At 38.5% G+C, this 24,378-nt stretch overlaps 1 protein-coding gene across 12 annotated transcripts in view; it reads left to right on the plus strand.

Annotated features, from left to right (window-relative positions):
• PRDM5 (PR/SET domain 5) overlaps positions 1 to 24,378 on the plus strand; it is a 172,622-nt gene that overhangs the window by 116,883 nt on the left and 31,361 nt on the right. For all 12 annotated transcript variants that reach the window (XR_016440802.1, XR_016440801.1, XM_090036622.1 and 9 more), the window contains one exon: positions 16,498 to 16,583. Coding sequence is in view for 10 of the 12 variants with exons in the window: in XM_090036622.1 (XP_089892748.1) it covers positions 16,498 to 16,583 (86 nt within the window). In the remaining 2 variants the exon portion in view is untranslated. The remainder of the gene's footprint in view (positions 1 to 16,497; positions 16,584 to 24,378) is intronic.

A 24,378-nucleotide genomic window follows, 5' to 3' on the forward strand; every position in this document is an offset into this window, starting at 1 on the left:
TATTTATCCAGCTTGCTATACATTTACACAGCACTTATATAAGCATGTTGGTCATACTGGTAGATTCCATTTACCACAGATGGGGAGTTCATTTTAAGGAGCTGCCAGGTAGCTGAAAAAAGTTGTTTTGGAATGCTTTGCTTCCAGCATAAATGGAGATAGATGTGAGTTTGACACATGAAGCTGCAGCTAACAAATCAAATTCCTATGACATTCTCTTAACTTTTGTATAAACAGATTTGGCTTGGAGGAAGATGACAAAATGTGTATGTTTAATCATTTGGCTTTTTACTGTTTGACAAAAGTCTTAATCACTTATGTCTATCAAAGCTACCTGTTAAGATCAATTTCTTTATTTGTTTGATGTACCATTCCAAATGTATCTGGTGCAGGATAATGAGACCAACTGAAGAGATTAATTTAATTTGCATTTTAAGCTTTTAGTCTTTGCTAAATGAATTGTTTTTGAAAGTTAATACTCATAACTTCTATAACACAAAATTCTGCTGAGATTGCTTTCCCTTTTATTTAAATAAATAGTAGGCAGAAACACAAAATACACTCAAGTCAGAGCAGGGAAGATGGTGTAGTTGTTCTTTTCTCTTTTTTCTGGTCATGACTCCATTTCTTATGCTCTTGTCAAGCCCCTTCTGCCCAACCTCCCTCTTCTTGTCTTCCACGTGGTCTCTCTCACTCCTGTCCTCAGTGTCCATCCCTTCAACAATGACAGCTGCAAGGTGTGGTGGGGAGCAAATGATCTAGACATGTAAAGAGCCCAGTGTAAATTGATAAACCAAAATGTTTCATTTCAGGATGAAATGAAATGGTTTTAACTGAAAATGTCATTTTAAATTAATGTAGAAGGCAGGGTAGATTTGTATGAGCCTGGGCTCAGTTCATCACAATAATTTTACATTTTAATTTAATTTTCAGTTAATATCAACTGAAAAGATTTCATGTTAACCTTTAGAAACACTTCATTTTGAAAGTCTAAAATATTACCTTTCAGTTCAAAATGGTGAAGCTTCTTGTTTTGACATCAAATTGAATTATTTCTGAATTTTGAAATTCTGCAATGATTTTCAGCATTTCAACTTGTCTACCCATTTTGGGGTGGAAACAAATGTAGAAATATCAGATTTTCCCGAGAGAGAACTGTTCTACTTTTAGCCCAGCTCTACTGATTAGAGTGCAAATGATCCATAGCTTGAAAGATATTGCTTTGGAGAAGTCTCTCTTGTACATAGTAATCCATACAAGAAAATGTAATGTTAACTCTTTTTAGCTGTTGTTTAATACATGGTACTTATTCTTGAATATGTGCACACTTCCTCAATTAGTAATTTTTAGAATAAGGCTCTGTAAATGAGGCCTAGCAGAAACTGCACTGGTTTGGGGTGAGTGACAATGCCTGCGTGTGCGTGTATGTAAGAACACTGGATGTTTGCATCTGAGCTTGGCATATTGCTCTGTAATTCATCATCTGGGTTTCCAGCTTTGCAATGACAGAGACAGCACTCTGTAGGTCAGCTGAAACACTATAGCACATTCTCCCCCTGCTATATCCTGTTGGTTTATGGCTTCTGAGGGTCAGAAGGAGCTGGGGTTAATTCAGCAAAGGAATCCTCTGACTGTGACATAAATTCCATTGGTTGTTCATAAATTGTGAAAGAAATTCTATGAACTGCTTTTTGGGATTTTAAAGCTAAAGGCCAGAAGGTTAATTACTTGCCTGAAGTTTCAACCAACTTCCAGTGCTAACAGTTACCGGCTGTTGTTTCTTCTTTTTTAGCTCTTGCTTTACACACAGATATTTAAATATAATCATGGCTCTCTTACACTTTTTAAAAAATTGTGTGCTTGATCTAATTGATTATGGTCATATAATTCCCATCTATCTTTGAGTTACAGTACAGGGAGTTGCATTGTACCAGTTTGATATGGGCAGTTTAATTTACAGCTACTGTTTTCCAATACATAGGAAAAAAGATCCTGCGAGTGTAAAATTATTCCCACTTTATTATACTATATTTGGAAGCTGGTGAAGTACATGTAGTGATCTTCTGAAAACTATCTTATAGATGACAATGAGTTAAGTATAGAGGGGTAGCTTTAATTCCTTGAGTCAAAGACTCAGTACAGATCAGTAAAAGCCTAAAATATTGTTGAAACATTTATGATTTTTTCCCTTCATTTTATATCCTTTTTTATTGAGCCCTAGCACATGGTGTAAGTTTCCTATGTATTAAGTGTGCTGATTTTTTTAAAAAGCTAGCTTTCTTTCTTGAAAAAAAAATTAAGATTCCATTGGGATCAAATTTGGTGTCTGTGTATGAGTTTTATTAAAATAAAAGCTATAAAAACCTTAATTTCTACATTTTAATTGTAGATATATTAAGGTTGATTTGTCTAAACATTGAATCTTTACATTAGTCTGTGTTTTTGATGTTTTCAAATATGCTTTGTACAATCATATTTGAAGATTATATTTTTCCCTTTACAAGAATCTGGCTGGGTTTAAAAACTTATATTTTATTTTTAATTACACAAAAACTACTTGATAACTTTGTATGATGATAATTAAAAGCAAATTTGACTTGGCAGTTTAATAACAGTTAACATGACATATACAGACACAAAAGTACCTGGATGGAATGCCAATTAAAAAAAGAGTTAATACATGCAGAAATAAATAGTATTTACATTATAAAGTCGATATGTATATGTGTGTGTGTGTGTGCACGCGTGCATACAGATAGATATACAGGTGCTTTACAGTATATTACATGTAAGAAAACTTATAAGATCCTAAACTACTTCAAGGTTTTCTCTGCAAATTTAATTTCCAACTATTCTTTACATTTAAGTTAATCAAAAAATAAAAGGGAAGTCTTTTCAATATTCTTCTATTATAGTCATAGTATGTGCAAACATTTAGTGATCAATACCTAATCCAGGAATAATGTGTAAATAGGTTCATTCTATTCAGTAACCAATAGATGATCCCTCTCTCTTATCTTTTGAGAGAGAGAAAGAAAGAAAAGCATAAGACCCAAAGCTATAGTCTCTGCATTCCTAAACCTTTCAGTTTATTCATCATTGTCCTATTTCTCTCCACGGCACAGCTAAATCTTTAAAAGTACCTGCAAAGTCTCATGTGGCTGTCAGTTTCTTGTTGTCTGCTACTAGTGGATGAAAAAGATACATTCTTATAAAGGATAGTTTTCTTGAATGCAACTGACATCTTTAGATCAAATGAGTTATACCACCTAATTGATTGATTAATGTACATAGAAAGAGTACCAGTGCTCAGTTCACTGAGGTCATAGATTTTAATACTTCTTTCATGGGGATAGAAAATCACTTCATTTAACTAGAAAAGTATCAAACTGTTCTTTAAAATAACATACTTTGTGGTTTCTGGTGACCAACATTATTAATTCATTTATAAGACTGGTAAAATTCTGTATCTGTTAAATCATTTTGCTACTTGGTTTATTGCAGTAACTCAGATAACTTTTTAATAAGCTGTCATAAATTTAGTTCTTAGTAGCCTTTAATTCTTTTAACAACAAACCAAACCCGTAACATATCACAGAAATTGTAATGACCCCAACCAGACAATAATTTATTTTAGAGGCTTATATGTTTACAGTTAAAAACAAGATTCTTAAATTTAGTTTTTTAAATTTAACTTCTTAAAATGATCTATATTTTTTAACTGAATTTAAACTAAAAGGAACCCTCTTAATATAATACAGCTAATCCTGTTTCTACAAAATTAACATCAATTGCAAAAATATCACTTATGCCTGAAGTCTAAAAGAAATGGGTAGCTAATTACTTAAAAGTAAAAGATATAGAAAGGTTTGGTGAAAGTAATTGCATTCCTTTGCTCTTTTGGAATGAATTATTTCCAAGGATTTTTCTCTTAAATAGATTTAATTCTGGGTAGGAAACAAACTAAAGCTGTTCTACTTTTCCCAAGTGGCAGGAAAATATGTAATTGTTGCATCTTGCCTGGAAACATTGACAAACATGAAGGATCCCACTAGGCACGTCTACACAAGACACTTACTGTGCAGCTGACTAATTAGCTGCACAGTAAACATCATGTGTACCCATATTAGGCTGAAGTAAATTACTGCGGAATAAAAAACTCCACAATGGCACGCATGTAGATGCTCCTCTGGCTGGCTGGAGCATGAAGGTGCTTCACTGTATGGGCTACCTGCCAGCTAGCCCCATACCAAAGCAGCCTCGACCCAGGTTGGAGCAGGCCCAGACTGGCAGGCTAACCCCCTGCCAGCTGGGACTGCTCTGACCCAGCTTAATGTGCAGCTCTCCCAGGCTTATGTGCAGACATGGCACCCAGGAACAGTAAACTCCAGAGCTAATTCATGTGTACTAATGGCACATGTAGATGCACCCAGTGTTAATAATCAGAGGAGCACATGATAATATATAGTGTCTTGTATTCAGAGCTTCCTGGTCTAAGCCCTGGTTAGAATAAAGAAAGCATATCTTCTTTCCAAGAAACCATCACCACAAGAAACACTGCTTGATGTGACCCTTTCCCCCGTTCTCACAGGTAAGAGGGAGGTAGTTAGCCATCATAGTCTCAAGTCAGGCAGAAGACAAGGTAGAGGTACACCTTACAGGCTGACTGGATCACAGGCGTATGCTTTTGTGAGCCACAGCTCACATCATCAGAAACTTAAGCATCTCTTGATTCAGTTAGTCTGCCTCTGCCTCGCCTTCTGCCTCACTGGAACCAATCATTGCAATCATTGCAGGTTCTCTTCCCTCAGCTCAGTGAAGGAATTTAACTCTTTACTTATCTAGCTGAGTTTTGGGGAAAGAGTGGTGTAATATTGTTTTTTCCAGCTCTGGTCTTTCTTGGGAACCAGAAATATTGGAAAACTTCTACAGGTGTGAATATGCTCAGTTCTTGGTGTGGAAAGCTGTTCCTGAATGTGTTCTTTTACCCTTTTCAAAATGGACGTGTCTAATGACAACCTTAAACAATTGATAAGAAAGCACACAGGCAAGACATTTGGGAAATATTTGGGGAATGATTGGAAAGTGCTCTTGCTACCTGACTTTGTATCTGCTACTACTATTAGTGGGGCTTGTAAACAGAAGTAGTGGTTCACTCCTGCAATACTTGGCTGTTTGGATTGACTTAGTTTGGCTTTTCTTGTTTCCCTAGGTAATATTTTCAAAAGGGCTGAAGTGGCAAAGATGCTTCTGAAAACTTTGTCTTCAAATCATGCAAGTGCCACTTCACGCAAGGAAAACATTAAATTAGTTTCTTGTTTCCAACAATAATGAGATTTTTGTCTCCTTTGATTCAACATGATATTTTATACTGAGCGTTGGCTGTGAATAATTAACCCAATAACATCTTACAGTAAACCACAGTTGAAGAAATGCTAGAGAAACCAATGCTTAACTATTTAATCTCTACAGAATTTTGCTGTCTGGCAATTTTTGATTCACATTGTCTTTATGCAGGTTAATGGCACTCTGTCATTGATTTCAGTAGGAGCAGAATCTGTTCATAATATGTGAGAAGTGCTTCCCTCTGTATTTATAAAATGGCACTTAAATGGAAGTTCTAGTTATGTATGCAGCTGTGGAGACACAATCCCCATGTATTTCAGTGGGAGCTCCAGGTATTGAACAGTAACAGTACAGGACAAATGTGCAAAGTTGTCAGGCAATCTGTCTGAAGAGATTAAGTTCTAAGCATATGTCACAGATTATAATTTTGTTCCTCCCTTTAACCTTTTGCCCATCCCTACTTGTTGCAGAATGCTGTCATCACCCCAGATTACCTCTGACTAAGAAGAACTCTTATAACTCCCTTTCTAAACTACCCTATTGATCATCTGGGAGGGGTGCCGCATGTGGAACCCAGATGGCCCTCTTGCCTTAGCATTCCTCCCCAAGAGAGATGTCTCCATTCTGCCAGAGTGGTGTGGTAACAGTAGATTGTTTCCCCTTGTCCTTAGCTTCCAAGTTAGGTGTTTTAAAAGAGGGCATTTCAGAGTTGCAATTTTAAAAAGTTCTTTAGAAAACCAGCTCTTAATATAATATACTTGAAATGACAATGGAAACCTTTTGTAATCATTATCATACAAGTTCAGTTGTTGGTCACAATTTGACACAATGAGATACTACATGCCATATGGTAATGTCTGAATATCCTTAGCAAAAGGCAGGAGTTGGTTCCTACTTCATTTGAAAAATAAAATAAAATAAATTGCTTTTAAATTACATATCTGGGGCCTGATCCAATTGACTCAATGACATGGATGAAAATCTTGCATATGACTTTAGTGGGCATTGAATTGGGCAGAATCAGCATTCAAGATAGACTTTCGTAAGTTTGGCTCTAACCTAACTTCCAATTAATATAAGAAATTCATTGTCAATCCCGTAATTCCCAGATGATCTCTACTATGCCTTATTGATGGGTCATTAAGTGACTCAAGAGTCCAATCCTTGAGCCACAGACCAGTCCATAGAAATTGCAGGTCTTTCCACCTCCCTACAGCCTATCCACCAGAAGGAGGATAGGCTGTAGGCCAGGATTTCTCTTCCTTTCCTTCCTCTACTCTCTCTTCTCTTCTTCAAGGTTGAGATAGTTTACCTTAAAATGGGCAGCTGCTTGGCTGAAGTTGCAACACAATTGGAGTCAGTCAGTAACCAGTTTCTCACAAGTCTTGACACTAGCATCCATTTTCTTGAATGTGCCTTCAGTGTGTCCTTGTAGTATTTCCTCTGACCACTGCAAAATTTCAGGCCATTATTAAGCTGAGAGAAGAGCACTTGTTTTGGGAGTCGAGAGTTAGACATCTGAACTCAACATCTGGTCCGGTGAAGCTGGTACTTGAGTATCGACTCAGTGCTGGTCACACTGGCTTTAGCAAGCATGCTGGTGTTTGTGCAGTGATTTTTGTAATTTGATGTGGAGGATTTTCTGGAGACATTGCTGCTGATACCTCTCTAGGCTTTTGAGATGATAGTAGGTCACTCATGTTTCACATGGGTAGAGGAGAGTGGGGATGATGACTGCATCGGAGCCCTGGATTTTAGTGTCTTTCCAGAGGTCACGATGAATAAAAACATGCCAAAGCACTTTCCCAAAGGAGGCACATAGACACCAGATCCTGTGCTGGATCTCCTCATCAATGTTCGCTCTCTCAGAGAGGTGGCTGTTGATATAAGCGAAATCCTTGACTACCTCCGGGGTCTTTCCCTCAATGATAATTTGGGAAGTTGGTGGTCACATTCATAAAAAAACCCAACAACTTAAAACCCTCAAAAGGGAGGACATAAGCTAGATAAAACATATTTAAGCTTTAGTGAATGTAACTGGGAATCAGTGAGAGACCAAGTTATTAATGATTCAGTAGAGTAGATACTTCAGCTGGGCACTGAGAGATCCTTTTAAAGATGCCTCATAATGTTAGCACTGTTAGATGTGCAAACATCTATATATGATTCACAAGATAAACCTGATTTCAAATAGAAATCCATAAAGTCAAGAACATTCTGACCTGCTTATGGTGTTTCTGAGTTATTTGCAACCAAGAATTTCTCTTTAATTTTTCTATAGTCAAAAAATGAGTGAAAGCTAAGAGCTAGCATTTTCTAAGGGGTGTATTGAGTCTAAATAGGTTGAGAACCAGTGTAAAAGATTATTTTTAAGATCTCCATGAGACTGCCTCCCATAATAGTGGTTTATCAAATGGAAGTCACATTTGTGACCCTCAGCCCTGTATCTGTCTGTGTCCTTTGATCTTTTTCTCTTATCTATTTAGATTGCAGGCTTTTCAGATTGGAAACATGCTCTCACATAATGAGTGTATATGGTGCTTAACAGAATAGGACTTTATATTACTGTAATACCTTTTCATAAAATGTTGGGTTTTTTTTTTTTAGCCTTATATATACAACTGTCATAGAGCTCAACTTCTGACAATCTGTTATTCTAATGAGTTTAAGACACATTTTTGCCGCCAGTTTTTTCATTTAATCTTTTAACAGCCAGCCCAAAAAACAGGCAATAAATCTTGGCAATATCAACATACATGCTTGCTGTATTACCAAAGAAGACATTTGAACATAGCTACTAAACTCTTGTGCAACTTTGTAATAAGGAGTGAGTATTGTTGTTTCCTTACTGTTATGCTTTCAAAATATATCTGAAGTTTGGATCATATTCTGCTAACTGACTTGTACTGTATAGCTTGTTACTCTACAAGGGCTTCTATTGAAATCAGTTGAATTGCTCATTGTATAATGTATTGGGTAATGCAAATGAATGTGGTAGAATCTGAGGTTTAAGCTAAGGAAGTACAGACTAGATGAAAGTACTGTAAGGTAGATACATAACTGATTGGACTGGATCATCCTGCTGAATGAGTAGTCATCAATGGCTCTAGTTGGGAGGCAGTATCAAGTGGGGTTCCCTAGGGGTCTGTCCTAAGTTGGGTGTTGTTTAATATCTTCATTAATGATTTGGATTGATGGGGCTGAGTGCACACTTAAAATCTGTGGATGACACCATTTGGGGTGAGCATGTAGATGCTGCAGCTGTTAGGGCAAGGAACAATGGTCTCAAGCAACAGCAGAGGAAATTTAGATTGGCAATTAGGAAGAATTTTGTGATTAGTCAGGCATTGGGACAGGCTACCTAGAGAAACTGTGGAATCTCCATCCACGGACATTTTCAAGAGCAGGTTGGATAGACACTTGGCTGGGATGGTTTAGTCAGAGACGATGCTGTCTTGAGCAGGGGCTTAGAATCAGAGGATCACAGAAAATTAGGGTTGGAAGGGACCTTAGAAGGGCATCTAGTCCAACCCCCTGCTCAAAGCTGGACCATCCCCAACTATATCATTCCAGCCAAAGCTTTGCCTACCTGGATCTTAAAAACCTCTAAGGATGGAGATACTACAACCTCTCTATCTAGCCTGTTCCAGTGCTTTACTGTCTTCCTGTTGAGAGGGTTTTTCCTACTATCTAACCTAAACTTCCCCCTTGAAGCCACGTGAAATCATTGCTGTTTGTCCTATCATCTGCCACCACCGAGAACAGTCTAGCTCCATCCTCTTTAGAAACACACTTCAGGTAGTTGAAGGCTGTTATTATATCTCCCCTCAGTCTCCTCTTCTCCATAGTAAATAAATCCAGTTCTCTCAACCTCTCCTCAGAAGTCATGTGCCCTAGCCCCCTAAATATTTTTGTTGCCCTCCACTAGAGTGGGAGGTCCAAACGGGACACAGTACTCTAGGTGTGGTCTCACCAGTGCTGAGTAGAGGGTAATAATCACTCTTCAATCAGCTGTCAGCACTATTAATGCAGACCAGTATGCTGTTAGTCTTCTGGGCTATTGGTTCATATTCAGCTTATTGTCCACCGTAACCTCCATATCCTTTTCTGCAGAGCTGCTGCTTAGTCAGTCAGCCCCCAAACTGTACCAGTGCATGGGATTGTTCTTTCCTAAGTGCAGGACTTTCCACTTGTCCTTATTGAACTTCATGAGATTTCTTTTGGTCCGATCTTCCAATTTGTCTAGGTCTCTCTGAATCCTAGATCCACCCTCAAGGGTATCTACTACTCCCTCTATTTTGGTGTCATCTGCAAACTTGCTGAAGGTGCACTCTATCCTATCTTTCAGGTTATTGATGAAGATACTAAATAAAAGTGGCCTCAGGACCGACCCCTGCGGCACTCCACTTGATATTGCTGCCAACTAGACACTGATCCATCAATTATTACCCTTTGAGCCTTAAGATTCAGCCAGCTTTCTATCCACCTTACCAGCCATTCATCTAACCTGGACTTCCTTAGCTTGTCTGTGAGAACATTGTGGGAGACCATACCAAAAGCCTTGCTAAAGTCAAGCTATATCACATCCACTGTTCTCCCCACATTCACAGAGCCCATCATCTTGTCATAGAAGGCAGTCAAGTTGGTCAGCCATGACTTGCCCTTGGTGAATCCATGCTGACTGTTCTTAACCACCACCTTCTCCTCTAAGTGTTTAGAAATGAATTCCTTGAGGATCTGCTCCATGATTTTTCCAGGGATCACGATGAGGCTGACAGGTTGGTAGTCTTCTGGATTCTTATCCTCTTTCTTGAAGGGCGCTATACTTGCCCTTTTCCAGTGATCTTCAACCTCTCCGGATTGCCATGAGTGTTCAAAGATAATGGCCAGTGACTTGGCAGTCACATCAGCCAACTCTCTAAGCACCCACAGAAGCATTGTATCCAGCCCCACAGACTTGTAGACATCCGGCTTTTCTAAAGCGTCCCTAACTTGTTCTTTCACCACTGTGGTGAAAAAGGCATTGCGCACTTCAGCCTTTTCTGCATCCTCAGTCACTAGGTTGCCTCTGCCGTTCAGTAAGGGACCCACACTTCCCCTGATCCTCCTTTTGTTGTTGATATACTTGTAGAAACCCTTCTTGTTACCCATGTCCTTTACCAGCTGTACCTCCAGTTGTTCTTTGGGCTTCCTGATTTCATCCTGCATGCCAGAGCAATACTCTTATACTTCTCCCTAGTTGTTTATCCACGTTTCCACTTGTAATCTTCTTTTTTGTATGTTAGTCACTGGAGAGTTCCCTGCTAAGCCAACCTGGTCTTCTACCATACTTGCTTGTCTTCCTGCGCATAAGGATGGTTCATTCCTGCACCCTCAGTAAGGTTTCTTTAAAATACAGCCAGCACTTTTGGACTCCCTTCCTCCTGAGACTAATCTCCCAGGGTATCCTACCCATCAGTTCCCTGAGTGAAGCAAAGTCTGCTTTTCTGAAGTCCGTGGTCCTTACTCTGCTGCTCTCCTTCCCTCCTTTCCTCGGTATCCTGAACTCAATAATCTCATGGTTGCTGCTGTCCAAATTGCCATCCACTTCTACGTTCCCCACCAATTTTTCCCTGTTTGTGAGCAACAGATTAAGAAGAGCACGGCCCGTAGTTAGCTTCTCCACAACTTGTACCAGGAAGTTGTTCCCAACACTCTCCAAAAGGTTCCTGGATTGCTTGCACACTGCTGTATTGCCCTCCCAGCAGATGTCAGAGTAATTGAAGTCCCTCATGAGAACCAGAGCCTGTAATTAGGAAACTTCCACTAGCTGTCTGAGGAAAGCCTTATTTACCTCAGCATCCTAGTCTGGTGATCTGTAGCAGACACCTACCATGACATCACCCACGTTGCTCTCCCCTCTGAACATGACCCAGAGACCTTCAACAGGCCTATCTCCAGTTTCGTGCTGGAGCTCTGAGCAATAAATCTTACAGCTCTTTTACATATAGCACAACTCTTCATCCTCTTCTCCTCTGCCTATCCTTCCTGAAGAGTTTATACCCATCCATGATAGTGCTCCAGTCCTGAGACCTATCCCACCATATCTCTGTGATTCCAGTTACATCATGGTTCTGTGACTGTGCAAGGACCTCCAATTCTTTCTGCCCATTTCCCAGGGTCTGTACATTCATGTACGGACATCTGAGGTGACTAGCTGATCGCCCTGCTTTCTGCATTTCCTTGTGAGGTCCTTTCCAGACCTACTTTCCCATGATCCTATAATGCGTCATCTAAATTTGATACAAAAACCCATATGGCTTTCAATCATGTAATCATTTTTAATAATCCTTGTATTAGGATTATATTTATTTTTATTATTGTAAAAGCTTTGCTGTTGTTAAATAAAATTCTAGGAGTATAGTGTTCAGACTTTCAATGATCTGAAAATCCTTTTGTCTTTTGTTTGTGGATTGTTTAAGTTTTTTTTTTCAGAGACAGTTGAATAATTTGTTAAACAGTTTGCTGTTGACACTGGGGATGCAATAGTGAAATATAACTAGAAGAATAGCTGCAGATTTTACTGCTTTTGTCACTCAAGTTTGTTATGATCTTTTATTGGCACACATTGTTTTTCTAACTTGCACAGAACTTTGCATTCATAACATTACTTTTGGATCGGCTGGGATTTTTATCACTTATTACAGCAATAAATGTAAACAATGAATGCTGATACATGAAGAAAGCAATGTTCAGATTGAGTAGTATAAATCATGCTGGCTTACACAGGGCTTAATAGCAGAATGGAAGGTGTTTAGTTTCCAAAAATTACACTCCTAAAGTGTGTAGACATGAAGAACTGAACTTGTTGGGTTTTTTTGTTATTTGTCACAAATATTATTTCATGTACTAAAAATAATATTTGGGAGCCAAAGTAGTGATTTTTTTCATGATCCCATTTTTCTCTGTTAATAAATATAACAAAAAAATCAGTATCTTCCTTTTAAATAAAGGTTGATACTTTAAAACATACTAATCTATTGCTTACTGAAGAAATATTGAGAAGACCACAAAATGGCCTTATTCCAAAATTCTGGTTCTCAGAAGTCTTACCTCCAGTTTGTCTTGAAACTTAGAGTTCAGTGGCATCCATGTTAACCAGTGTTTTTAACCTCAGAGTTACTCCAGACACTTTGTGAAGAATTGTAACACACATGTAAATATTTATATGCTTTCAGGGTTCAAGTCTTGTTAGAAGTAAATCCAAACAGAAACTGACTTTTATGTATAGAAATACATGATGTGTTACTATTTCTCCCTTTCTTTATTTTTCTCATAAGTTTATAAATCTTTAGAGGTAAGGAAATATTATAGGAGATGTACCTCCTGGGAAAGATAAGAGAATGCTGAAGTTTTTAATTTCCTAACATTTTTGATCTTATTTTTAATCTTGTTCTACAAACACAACAGATCAATTCCCTTCCTAATCTGAGAAGATTTACATCTATAAGTATTTATTATGGGGGAAATAACCTGAAGGTAGGCTAGGAATTCCAATTTTTACAATTGACTTTTGGTGGTCTTTGGTTGATTGAGAACAAATCCCAAGGCATAGATGCATAATGTCACCTTCCCAGCAGCTTTGGTTATATTGCATTGACTCCTCCTGTTATTTTTTCTGATACATCTTTACTTTCTCAGTGTGTGAAAGCCTGTCACTTTAAAAAGAAAGAAATATTCTAGGAGGAAATATAATACTTTGGCAGAAACTTACAGAAATCACATAGGAAGAACATATAAGGTTCATTACTTTGATTGCATCTTGGAAGCAAAATATTTTTCCTCTCAGAAAAGAATTTTTGTTCTTTCCCGTTGTCGTCTTATTTGTCTTGCAGCACTGTGTATCCTGAAAGATTGCAAGCACTCTCTAGTAGCTGCATATTGCACCTTCAAAATGTAGCCAGTAAGGCCAAAAGTAGTATAGTTTTATATTCTAAGACTAGCAAGCACTTATTCCTCCAAGCCATATATCATGAAAATGTATTATTGGTAGTATTAGGCAATAGAAGTAAGTAGGCAGAAGTAAGAAGGCAGTGTAAGTAGATGATCCAACAATTTTGCCCAAAATAGAGAACAGTAATTACAACCAGTTACTTTGCTAACACCTACTCACTGAGGCGTACATCATTCTTGAAACATGGTATCCTATGTCATTTATTCAAAAGTAAAAAAATGTCAAGCAAATGATTTTAGCTAATGACACAGAGACAGCCACACACATTCATGTTTCTAGGCCGTTACAAAGAGGCTAGGAAATCTAGGTTGTTCTAAAGGTACTGCAATTGCAGTTATATATTTGGCTTTAATAGACTCTCCGAGAATGTGTTTGTGAGAGGAGGTGATTTATACAGTTTACTTGTGTATGTTTATGTCTAAACTTGAGTGAGACAAAATTTTAAGAAGTTTAGCTGAAAAAAGGAAATAACAGAAATAGTTGGATCTAAGGTGGAATATGTTATTGACGATGAAATGAAATGTTTGATTGACCATTGCTGATTATGCTGTAATTTCAGTGGGTAAGAATGCTTGTGTAAGTCATTAGATTGTGAGGTAAGAATAACTTGTTTCTCCCACTAATGCAAAACCTCAGTCTTTCTGTCTGTTGAACAATAAAAAGGAGATTACAATTCTCAACTGAATAGGAGAGAGTTGTATGGTGCAGATTTACAGTACCTATAGCTGATCAAAGGCAGTCCTTATCAGGCATAACATGTTGATATCAAATTACAGTGTTGCCCTCTACTGGCATCTGCTGAAAGCTGTTAAGCATCTATTCATCAAAAACCATAAACACCGTGATTAATTTCTGAAGGATGTTGTTTAATAGATTTCAGACCAGCTCTAAGTCATCTCCTGAAAGCAAAGAACTCCTTCTATAAAAAGAGTGGGGGCAGCACTTAGCTGTCATCACTCTTCTGGTTACAAACCTCTACAAACTTTACCTTCAGAATAGAGAGCCTAAAACATAAAAATGTCAGCTGGATTAATTAAATGTTTCAGTATCTGATAGAGTTCCAGACCTTACGGCATGGGTTAAAGACATCAGGGGTCACAGGAGATAATGTCGTATTTCAAGCAGATGCAGAAAAGTAAAGACAGTATTCTACAGCAAACTTGTAAAAAAATCCATGTATTAGTCCTTAATGAGGTAAGGCAAGGCAGTCCTCACACACGTGAGTAAAATCCAAGGCTACACATGTTGCAACAATACCTAGTGGATCAACCATAGTACTCTTTAAAGAGCAATTTCTTTCATCTGACTCCAGTAGAGGCTTTTGTAGAATTGTAACTTTTTTTTGTAAGCTTTTGTCCCAGGGACAAAGAATATGATATCTTTTTGTTAAAGCAATTCAGGAGGAGCACCTCAAACTGGTGAAGACTGGAAAAAGGAAATGTGTCTGGTTTGCTCTAAGTCCAGATGAATGTCCCCATAGTTGGGGAGGCAGGAAGCCCTCAGGGTTAATTCTCTCTATGACCTTTAGCAAATCAGTTGTGAGTTTTCACATCTGTAAAGTAGAGATAATTTTACTTGCTTACCTACTTTACAGGATTGAATTAAGGGACAATTACTGTTTGTACAGCTCTTAAAACATGCCATAGTTTTGGATATGTGCAGCTGCTTTTATCAACACAATTAGTTCTACATTGACTGGCAGAAGTTTTATTGTTTAATTTGCAATTGCAAATAAGGGTTTGTTATACAGTTACCAGCTTACATAGCTGGAACAGGCTCTATTTGGTTAAATAGAAAATAGTTACATAATATTAATTTATCCAACCATACTTTTGTAATGGAAACAATCTGATTTTCTTCATAAAGCTTATATGTACAGAAAGAGTAGATCCCAAATTCAGATGCCCGTACATTGGCCAGAATGTGAAAAAATAAATCTTACTTCAGAAATTATCAAGCTTTATTCCTATTCACAAAATATGAAACTACCTTATAAATTCCTAGCTTGTGTAGATTTGAATATACCAAGCTCTTGAGTTCCACTGGTTGGTGACCACTGCACTAGTGTATCTTGATGCACCGGTAGATCTTGGAGCCTCTTGCGGTAGATCTCGGAGCCTCTTGGAGTCAATCCGAGGCTGGGGTGGGGGGCTGAGTGCTCATGTGCATACATGCCCCAGCCCAGCAGGTCAGTCCATGGGGGAGGAAAAGGATGGGGGCCAAAGTGAGGCCCCTGCAGTGAGGGACAGTGCTGCAGGGGAGGAGCAGGGGTAAGTTGAGTGGGGCCCCGGCAATATGGGACTTACCTGCTGGGGAGGCATGCCCTCCAAATAATTTTTTTCTCCCTCTGCCTCAATCTGCACCCCCCTTGCCCTCCTGCCAGACTTACCTGCTGGGGGGAAGGGGGTGGCGGCAGCGTATAGTAGATCTTGGGTTGCTTTAAAATGCCAAAGGTGATCTCCTACTTCAAAAGGTTGGAGACCACTGCACTAGTGGTAATAGGAGTAACTTAAATTAGAATGAACAGAAACAATCCTGATTTATGCTGATTTGAAGAGGCTAACCCTATGAGGTACAGAATGTGAGAGGCTGAGTGAGCTTGATGTGAGGTGCTGATACATCCAGTAAGTCACTAGGCATGTCACAAAAGTTGTTGAAATTGTGGTGGAGCAAATTTTACTAGAATATATTTAGTTAAATGAATAGAAGCAATAGGAGTAGGTTTTCTAGTTAAAATGCATGGTGAGACCCAGATGGCTCAAGTGATGAAATGAGGAAATTGTCTCTTGCTACTGACTGACCATAAAAGTGACCATATATTAACTATGGTAGAATTCATGCCGACACAGATGTTACAGGACCACAGGGTTTAAAAAAATAATCTTTCTCTGTACATTTGTATTGTTTAAAGAAAAAATCAAGCAGCTAAAAATGCTATCTTGATCCAGCTCAAATGATGCCCCAGCCAATCTTTTGTCCTTTCTTTGTGGTTTCCTCAGTGCTCAGATCTCTTTGTTTCTGTCTGAACTGAACATGAACATTAGGCCAGAAAAATGTGCCTCCTTTTGATAGTTAACCCATGCTGTGAAAACTTGATGTACTAAGGTAGTGCTTCCTTTCACCAGCCCATATTTGTGGATTTTGATGCTTATTTTCAGGTGAGCGTCCCTACCAGTGCCCTTACTGTGACAAAGCTTTCAGCAAGAATGACGGATTAAAGATGCACATTCGTACTCATACGAGGGTAAGTGTGGGTTCATTTCTTTTAATTGCCACTTGAGAACTGTGATTGTCCATGAGCATTGAACAGAAAAATATGTTATTGCTATTTCAACAAAAATACTATTTGCCCTTCAATATATTAGGTGTAAAAGGCTTACTCTGTTTATCATTTTAAAATTGTAATTCTGGTTCCTGCATTAACTTGCTGTGTGACCCTGGACAAATCATTTAATTTTTTTTCTATGCTTAGCTTCCCTTATATAAAAAGGGATAATTATTATTCCTACATATCTTATAAGATTGTTTTGATATATTAATTAATGTTTGACATCAATTAATTAAATAAAAATTCTAAAACATTACAAGTTCTCTAAATACCCCATTTTTTGTTGTCTGTTTCTTACTTCTGCTGCCTAGTTTGAAGTCAAAGCCTTGACATGTATGTTTTCTAAGACCAAAGGCCAGAACCTAGTCAGTTCTTCTTGCCCCTCCCACTCTTGTGCCCCTCTACTAGAAGGGATGGAAAGCCACCCTAAACAGCTAGGTATGAATTCCCCTTGCATAGGTGGAAAGCCAGCAGAGATGTCTCTAAGCTACCTGCCTCTGGCCATAAGTAGCACATTGCGCTCATATCCTAGCGCTTCCCATGGCAGGTCATTACTGCTGCCATAACTTAAAACAGATTTCCATGTCCCTGCTTGGTACTCCAAATAGGACTTAAACATGGTGCCCAGAAACACTGGTTTTCAGGTCATTTGTAGTTCTATGCAGCACTTCTGTGTGGTTCATAGAGAGCTGACTGTTCCCATGATGTTTTTAGTTCCTCCCTATTCCCAGCTGCTAAATGATTTTAGAAGTACTAAAAATGCCCATCTTCATTCTGTTCTAAAAATACTTGAAGGACCATTATAGAGAGGATGGAGATGGGCTTTTCTCTTTGGCCATAGGACTAGGAGAAGCTACATCTTGAGGGGAAATTTAGGTTGGAGATTAGGAGGAACTTTCTGACTATGAGAGTGGTCAAGCATTGAGACAGACTACGTAGAGAAAGTGTGGAATTTCCATCCTCGGGAGTTTTCAAGATAGGTTAGACAAATGCTTCTTTGGTATGGTTTGCTCTCAGGGATGATCCTGCCTTGATCACCTAACTGATGAATTAGATGATCTTGTGAGGTCCTTTCCAGCCCTGCATTCCATGATGTCACTTTGCTATATGGGGGTATTTAAGCACTCACAGGTGCATGTTGTATCCAGAGTCAAGAAAACGGGTTGTTTTAGAGACATAGAAGCTTTAATTTGCCAGAAATTGAATGTCGCTCTTTTGAGAAGTAAGTTTTCATGGTAGTTCTCTCTTCTGCTACTTAAACATTGAAACAGTCATAATAGCACACCTTTATAGGGATTTTATACATACATGTCAGTCTGACAGATTGTTATTGCTTCTTTTTTAAAAGTCATTGCTTACACATATTTCCATATGTCTTTCCACATTGCCACTGTTACATGTAAACAAAATACCTTTGAATGGTTTGAAAACACTTGTATTAAATGGAACGTAATGAAAGACTGATTAAGGATTTATGCTCATAAGAGGACATGAGGAAAAAGAAAATCATTCAAATTCTGTTTCTACATGACAGAACCATGATTTAGCCAAACATGATGATTATTCACTCAGCAGTAGGACTTACTAAATGTGAAACCAACAGCCACAGTTCAGCAATAACTGCACTTTACAACATAAACATTGCATGCTGCTAAAGGATGCAGTGAAGTTTAATGTTAAAAATAGCTTGAATAGAATGTTGCTTTGTAATAAGGCAACTATTTAATCAGTATATTATCAGCTCAGCAGCAGTGAACTCAGTATTTCCACATACACTCAACTGGTACCATAAGAATATGGCAATTTCAATACATTTGAGATGTAGCACCCCTCTAGTAAGGGGATGTGATGTCATATCTGTCTTCTTTTGTGTGAAGAAAAGAATACAAATTCATGCAGCTGTCTTACAGATTAATTAAAAGTATGCAGAAATTCACAGAGTCCGTTTTTGTTGTTATCGTGTTTATATATCGTGTTCACCCCGTAAGTCTAAAGCCAATAAGTACTTTTTTTTAATGAGTGGGTGGCATTTTATATAAACTAACACCTGAATATTGATCTTTCATTTCAAAATGGTGGTCAGTATTGGCATGTTACTAGCTGGTTTTGTTTCAACAAGCTTATTTTTACTTCCTTGCACCACAAATCTGTGTTCGCAATCAAGTGGTAGAAAAATTTGAACCATTCAATATTTTATTAATATTTCAATATTGAGTAAACCCCTTTTGATTTCTATATGGCACACACAGCAAAATCTGCTCTGAATGGTAATCCTCCCCCTTATTTAAAATGTATTCAAATCAGGATAAAACATTGGGTCTTATTTGTTTTTTCTGAATTTGGATATTTGATCATTTTTTTGCAAAATTTTACACAAATTTGCACACACATACCCTCATATCTGTCATGTCTTAATTGTGCTCCTTAAACTACTGAAAAGGATGTGCACAAGTGAAAGAGAACACTGGAAAAGGAAGACTTACACACAGCTGAAAGGGACTGAGGCAGAAGGAAGAGAGAAAATTCTAAAAGTTAAATGAAATGAACTAAAATAATTACTGACAAAAATATTAAAATGTATATGGAATGCCATTATTAAAAGAACTCATTGGGTGCCCATCGCTGGGATAGCCTGGTGCTTTTCAGGACTGAAGTTGTAAATAATTAATATCTCATTAAGGATTAAGTTACATTAGATCATATTCAATCTGTGGAATGTTAAGCAGTGTTAAATTTAGAACGTGACATGAGCAGCTGCATGTTAAGGATTAATATTGTTTCTTAACTGCACAGTTCTGACTTGTCATTAGAGAGTGGATGAGCTGGCATGTTTAGAAGCCAGGACACTATTCATGCTCTGGGTGGGGGAGAGATGGGAGCAGTGTATCCTGGGAGGACTTGCTCATTTTTATTTCTGTGGAGCAGAATGAATTTACCCTAGGTAGGTAACATGGTCCATAGTTAAACCTTGCCTGAAATGATGGAACTTTGAGATGCTCAGAGGGAACTTACCATGAGTTGATGAGCTTTAGCATGTGGACACTCGCATTTTAAGTGCCCTTAGCATGATCTAAGTGTAAAGTGTAATTTCACCCTGAGAGACGCAGAATAACTTGAAGAATTGATACCTGCAAGTTGGACATCACTCAGTAAGGATCCTGGCATTGGCCAAGGGAGAACAGTGAATGTGAAGAATACCTAGAAGAAAGTCTCAGAGGAAATACCAATTAGAAAGCCTTCACAGCAATAAATAAATGTTTATGCAGAGACCATTAAGGTCCTCTCCCTAGAGGGATCCCTAAATACAGGCAGCTTAAAGAGCAAAGCAAGTGCATGGTCTCTGATATATATCACACAGTTTAGTTGCAGACATAGGCACCGAGTACTTGGGGAACCTGAGGGCCCTGGCTACCTATGGGTAGAAGTGAAGGTGACCACCTGTCCCTAATTGAAGACTGACAAACACAAGTTACCATGTATCCCTGCAAGGGGCTGTGGGGAGCAGGATACAAGGGGTGTCATGTACATGTGGTGTGCACACATGCACATGGCCAGGAATACAACTCCCTCAGCTGCCTGGAGGCAAGTCTAGGGAGAGGGGCAGATTGAGGTCCCTACAGTGGGGGATGGAGTGCTGGGGACTGGGCAAGGGGCCATTGCCCAACCAGGGCAATGCATGGGGTCTGGGGCTGGGGTGGGAGCAGGGCAGAGCCACAGGCAGCTGATCCAAGGGATGGGGAGGGCACAGTCCAGAGGAGGAGGACATGGGGGCCACGTGCCACCCAGGGTTGTGCATGGGGCACACGTGGATGTACAATCTTGGGGCTCCCTACCCTACTACCTTCCCCCTGGGGGCTCCGCACCACCATTGTGAGGTGCCCTGTGCCCACCCAGCAATAGGAAATAACTTCCAGTGGATATACTCCAACATTTTGCTTACATATGACACATCCAGACAAGTGCAGCCATGTGGTATGTGGTGCCACAAATCTGTCTCTGGTGCCATACACCACACGTTCAAGCATTTCCTGTGCAGTGGTGTTTTTTGGACCCCATGCAGAAAATAAGTAGGGTAGCGCACGTGGAAGCAGCATGCGCTGCCCAAAACCAGAGGCTGGCTGGCCAGAGCCATGCTCTGGCTAACAGCCAGGTTCCCAGCTGCAGGAGTGGCAAAGCTGCAGCTTCCCCAGCCCCCAGGTCCCCAGGTCAGGGGCTGCTGAGCCCCTGACTATAAGAACTTAAGGTCTTTAAGTTAAATAAGGCAAGTTAAAGCAAATATTCCAAAGAAGTTAGAATACTTATTTTACCTCCTAGTGTATAAGGACAGATTTACAAGTGAGAGAGTGTTCCTTGGATCCTGGTTTGGTGGAGCAGCTGGCATTCCTGAGGGAACATCCCACTGCTGGGGTTCCTCAAGCTCCAGGTGTAGACCCTTCTCACTCTGTACCTATTCAGGTTTTTTTATTTGTTTTTAGAATCTTGAGGTGCACTTTCACAGAAACCCCTGCACCTATCTCCTTGGAACTTGGCAGGCTTCAGGCCCTCAGAAGCAGCTACTAGCCCTGCTGGTTTCATCTGAATCTGCAAAACAGTGACAAAGTTATAGGTGATTTTAGTGATTCCCTATTATAGTCTATGGCCAAACCTTCTAATCAGTGCCAAATCTCCGAATCTGAATTCACGGAATTGAATCACTATCCCTCTGAATTGGCCAAATCTTAACCAGAGACACTTGCTGCTTCACACAGGCCTAATGCCTAGTGTTTCATAAGTGAATTAGGTTGTTCATTTATATAAACCCCTTGCCTTGCACGGGCAGACTTCTCATCTAGGCAGTGTACCACGAAGGATCACATCCTCAGGTTAAATTCTGAGAACAGAATAAAAAGCACAGCTGTACTAGAGAAGAGCCAGGTGGTGATATATATTGGTAATAGTAGTAGTAGTATGCAGCTTCTCCTGTTGGAGAGAGAAGAATTTACCACATACCAATGATTTGAAAAGCTTCCTTGAGATACGAAATCAGTGTACTCTGTTTAGTGATTCCAGGTAATTAAAACAAAGAACAAACCCAAAAGAAATTCTCTAACCAAAATTTGTAGTTTTTTAGTACATTTTAACTCTAAATTCTACAAACCATCTAGGTAAGATTATAACATAAAGACCCACCAGGTAACTTCACACATGGCACAGTTTTATTCTGTAAAGTGCAATCCCCAATTCATTGGTTTTTACATTGACAGTTGCCATTTAGTGTTATGTAAGTGTACTACAGATACAGTCAACTCCAATGAAGTTCTGATGGGACTTTTGTGAGCTGGTGCAGGTAGAGGTCCCAGGACCCTAGTTCCTTGCCGTCTGAGCTTCCAGATTTTCAGCTTCCATAGTTCCAAGCAATCTATAGAGCTCACTGCTTCCAGGTCAGACATCCTGGAGTTTCAGAGGTCTGTGGCAGACTGCTGCAGAGCTAGGCACAATTGACTTTTTTGTGAATTATACAATTTTTGGTTTTAACTTGAGTCAGGAGAGTCAACTGTTGAAATCCTCCAAGAAATCAAAAATCCTTTTTTTTTCTGGCAAGCTGTATGGCTAAGGATTACTTTTATGAGTAGTTGTTTCCCCTCTGTGATTTCCAAAAGTGCCAAGGCTTTGTTAGTGAAAGGATATACTTGAGTTCCATAACCTAAGAACATTTTCATCTGCATATTTACCATATTATCTCATACCACACACACCCAAATACATGCCTTGTTTTTGAAAGGCAGGATTTCCAGCAGGTGCTTTTTGGGGCAAAGTGTGTCTTGTATGTGAGAAAATACAGTAAGACCAGTTTCTGCCCATGATGGTAAAACAACATAGCTTTGGATACTTTGGGAAATAAATGTTGTAATGAGAATGATAACATATAATATATTTTTATAAAATGATTCATAGCTATGTCATGTTGAAGTATATAGTAGTGGTGTGCTTATTTCATAGAAAATAATACTGAACAGATTTTAAGAGATGGGTCATTTCACAAATTTTAATTATAATACAACATTAAGTACCAGCCAAAAGAAAAAAAGTAATTTTTTTTAACATTTTAAATTTTGCAGGAGAATAGGCTTGCTTATTAATATCAAGTCAGTTAGAAAGTGTTCCATAAAGAGTGAACACCTTTTTCCTCCTCCCATTTCCACTCTAGAGTGGAAGCTTTACTCCCATGTTTAGAGTAAAAAAGCAAATGTGTAAAACAGTACTTTTTATGATGCTGTGAATATTTGCAATTTCTGGTGCAGCCATTTCATGCATTCCTCCCCATAAAGAAAATCTGTTATAGTCCCCTAGCACTGTAGAGCAAAACCTGAGTCCAGCGGCTTTGCTCCAATGAAAAAGAATGAAATTACAGCAGGGGTAAAGACAAAAGTGTGCTTCAGAGACCTCTACTGTGTGACCAGAGACTTCTGGATACGGGCAAATATAATCTCAAACTACTTTAAAAAGGGAAGGTGTGTCGGTGATAGCGGGCATGGAAGGGCTTTTATAATGTAACTCTTACTTTTGAGGTCCTGTAGTGGTACAAGTGAGCTAAATCACTGTAATTTTAACTCTGTATGAAACAAAGCTTCATACTACCTGCATATCTGTTTTTGTGTGTTCCTTCCAAAGTTTCCTGTGGAAACACACTGCAGAATTCTTTCCTATTGGTAGCATCAGTAAAACTCTTGCTACATGGATTCTCCATAATGCTGTGTTTCAGCTTGCTGTTAATCATATAAGGGACCCAATCCAAAGTGCGTTGTATCCCAAATAAGATCAGACCTATTCCTTACTCAGAGCAGGTTGTTGTCATCTTGAAAAATGATAAATGCTTTTCAGATTCAAACAAAATTAAACCTTTATAGGTGTTTGACACTGACTGACTGCTATTCAGCTACAGTTGTTATCTTTAACCTTTCTAATGATATCGTTCCAGAGTTTAAGTACAAACCCATGAGGTCTAGTCTAGAAATAGTTTTCCTTTGTTTCTAGAATACAAAAAAAGGACAACACTTACAGCACAATGGATAAACCTTGAGGAAACTCAGAAAAAAAACCACATTATTTTCATATATGTGATCAAATTTAAAAAATAGATTTACATTTGTAATCATCTTTAAATATTTTACTTAAACGTAACAGAATAGAGCCAATGAAAAATGAAGTCTTTAAGCAGCAGCATTCTTTGTATGGTCTAGAAACTTCACTTCAGATGCATATGGATATAAAGCCACGTATTTAATTATATAGTTTAATTATCTGCATACTTTTTAATGCGTTGTCTATATTACATAGTAATAATAATTATTAGGATTGGTTATTTTACCAGTCAAATAAAGTTTGGTCAATTGACTGGTCAAATATTGGTCAAAAAATGTAAAATATTGCCGATAGGACCAAGTAGTCCACAGAAAAAAAAAATTACAAAATTTTCTTTAAGAAATTTGTCACAAACAATAAATATATATATTTTTGTCAAGAAAACTACAAAAAAATGTAGGGTTTTTTTTGTAAAATTGCTATAATCTTTGACTGGTCAAAAAATATGCATTCATTTGACTGGCCAATGGGCAATATTTGACCAGTCAATTGACCAGCTTGCCAACTCTAATAATATAATAATAATAATAAGCATTCTACTTCTTATCAGTAGCTCTCAACACATTGTGACTATAGTGGGTGTCACGGA

This window comes from Crocodylus siamensis, chromosome 2 (genome assembly GCF_052110815.1).
Source record: "Crocodylus siamensis isolate JL-2025a chromosome 2, ASM5211081v1, whole genome shotgun sequence".
Lineage (NCBI taxonomy): Eukaryota > Metazoa > Chordata > Crocodylia > Crocodylidae > Crocodylus > Crocodylus siamensis.